The sequence below is a fragment of the Gloeophyllum trabeum genome (assembly GCF_000344685.1).
Source record: "Gloeophyllum trabeum ATCC 11539 unplaced genomic scaffold GLOTRscaffold_00340, whole genome shotgun sequence".
Taxonomy (NCBI): Eukaryota; Fungi; Basidiomycota; class Agaricomycetes; order Gloeophyllales; family Gloeophyllaceae; genus Gloeophyllum; species Gloeophyllum trabeum.
In genome coordinates this window covers 1-2,341 of record NW_006920748.1, presented here as the reverse complement: position 1 = coordinate 2,341, position 2,341 = coordinate 1, and the positions used below count along the sequence as shown (strand labels likewise).

The following is a 2,341-nucleotide window of genomic DNA, read 5'->3' as shown; positions in this document are numbered from 1 at the left end:
CCAAGAGGCAGGATATCCCAGGTCCGGTCTCCAATGCTCAGAATATCAAGCCCGGTGCATATACCAGGCTTGCAGATTTGAGCGAGAGGTCTGGGGTGTGGTATGGCTTGGGCGAAGCACTGGAAGGATAGGTTTCCGTGCGTTGCTGCTGTGTATATTTGTTTTTGACGCCTTGAGCCTCGCGAGCGTAGACCAGAGTATCATGTTGGCGCTGCATCACCTGGACTGGCGACGTGGATCTTCCGTGAAGTGCCTCGGCTAGATGATGCCCACTGATGTGGGTCGGGAGTACATCTGTCCTGTGGTGGCCGCGGTTATACAAACACTCTGGTTCATGAGTCCCGTGCTACGGAGACTGGTATTGGAGTTATCAATTTGACGCTTTCGTGCATGCGGTGACATTCAGGCGCTGTCATGATTTTATAGCAGATGCAAAGACAAGTGTCTGTTCCACATCTACTGTTAGTTATGTATACAAGGTGCGGGGTATGTGATGCCACTACAATACTTTGCTTCCACAAATTCAAACGTGAGAAAGGTGGCTTCGAAGTTCGGACGCCACTGCATGCCACATGTACATCTACAGGGCTCACGACAATGGCAGTCATTCTATAATCGCTTCTGCCCCCAGTTGACATTTGTTTAAAATTACCGTAGGATATGGGTGAATGACAACGCCCGCCGACGAGACAAAGTCCACGTGTCAGCTTGAACAGCGACCTGCTCAACGCCTTCACTCAAGCCTCACCGGTCACCACCTAGTTTTATTAGAGCGTCTGGCCTCTTGGCCCTGCGTACCTCGGCTTGTCTGCTATCGATTGACCAAACGTCAACCTTCTCCTTTCAAGTTGGTTTCTTTTCGCCGTTGTGTCATTGGCATGCCAGTCTGTCGATTCATCATCGCGTCTCCCTTACCGACGTCCTCTAATCCTAGCCCTAGGGCCGACACATCTCCAGCCCCGCGCCGCTGGAAAACCCAACCCGTTCACGGATCGCACCACGTGCTGGGGTTCCTCATAACCAAAGATATTCTCAATCGCCCCTTCTGCGATAAGTTCATTCCACTACCCGACAACCCCTCCGAGCGCGAGAGACCAGACGTTCCGCGACTTCCTCCCGCAGCTCCTCCCGCGCGAGTACGGCCTGACCAATCTGGATAGCGTGCTCGTCTATGTGGACAAGGAGCGCATGAAGATGGGCCGCGCGCTCGTGCTCGCGGATAATCGGGGTGCGCACCCGAAGCAGCGCGAGCCGCCGCCGCCCGAGGTGGTCGACAAGATTGCGGACAACTTGGGGCTGGAAGGCGACACACGCGAGCCTGTTTGGTACAAGTGCGTTGATTAGACGGCTGGTCCGTCTGCGACGGTGTCCCTTCACGAGGATAGCGTTAAGGGAATTCTTGACTAGTATTTTGAATGCGGGCGGTATGGAAGAGGCACCGGTAACATGTAACGTTGCAGAGCAAGGAGATATCGCATTTCTCTTCTTTTACATACGTCGAGTGCGGGTTGCATCACCTGCTTCCCGGCCACAAATGTTGCTTCGGATGCAGTCGCACCACGTCCTTGGGTGGCTTATAACCAATAATATGACTCGCCGCTTCCGCGATAAGTATGGCCTTGCGAACCTGGAGACTCGTTAATGTGGACAAGAAGCGCATGAACATGGACCATGCGCTCGTGCTCGCGGACAATCGGGGACGGCTCCCGAAAAAGCGAGTGTCACCCCCGCCCGACGTGGTCGACAAGATTGCCGATGACTTGGGTCTTGAAGGCGACGCGCGCGAGCCGGTTTGGTACAAGTGCGTTGTATCCCCGACTCCCACCACGGTATTGGGAGGAGGGTTCTGTCGGGAAGAAATGGTCACTCCACCATACAACTCGCTCTCGCCGTGTGTTATGATTTTCCCATGCTTATCTCATTCCATTTCCATTCCGAGCATTGCTATTGGACAGTACCTTTCTCTGAGTAGACCTTCCCATGGACGCTATCTTCTTCTCACACGTTATCTTCCTTGACTCACCTTCTACCAATGGGCGCCCTTGTATTTCTCATTTCTCTGAGTTACGTTCTCACAGGATGGCTTACGCATCCTTTCTTATTGTTCTCTTCTTTGGGTATTAACCCCTATACCAGTTACTATATATACTGTAGGAAAACCCATGTATTCCTTAGTTCAACCTCCTGTTGAATACAGCGATTACCTGGACTCTTGACTTGACCGTTGGCATTGGCCCGGCCAGACCTACCTTTCAGTACGCCTACTGAGGTAGTGACGACATAACTGTTGGCACGTGGCCCAGTTATCTCAAGACGACTAGTCAGGACATCGCTTCCTAAC

The 2,341-nt window shown here is 52.7% G+C and overlaps 2 protein-coding genes across 2 annotated transcripts; both read left to right on the top strand.

The window, feature by feature from the left end:
- Positions 1-102: 102 nt before the first annotated feature.
- Positions 103-1,344, top strand: GLOTRDRAFT_134620 (uncharacterized protein; the record flags this gene model as incomplete). The annotated part of the gene is made up of 2 exons (XM_007873571.1): positions 103-137; positions 1,056-1,344. The coding sequence occupies 2 exons, from the start codon at positions 103-105 to the stop codon at positions 1,342-1,344; spliced, it is 324 nt and encodes a 107-aa protein (XP_007871762.1).
- A 269-nt stretch (positions 1,345-1,613) lies between these two features.
- GLOTRDRAFT_134619 (uncharacterized protein) lies at positions 1,614-2,124 on the top strand (the record flags this gene model as incomplete). Its single annotated transcript, XM_007873570.1, has 2 exons — positions 1,614-1,801; positions 2,079-2,124. 2 exons carry the CDS (start codon positions 1,614-1,616, stop codon positions 2,122-2,124), a joined length of 234 nt encoding a protein of 77 aa, XP_007871761.1.
- Between the last annotated feature and the right edge of the window lie 217 nt (positions 2,125-2,341).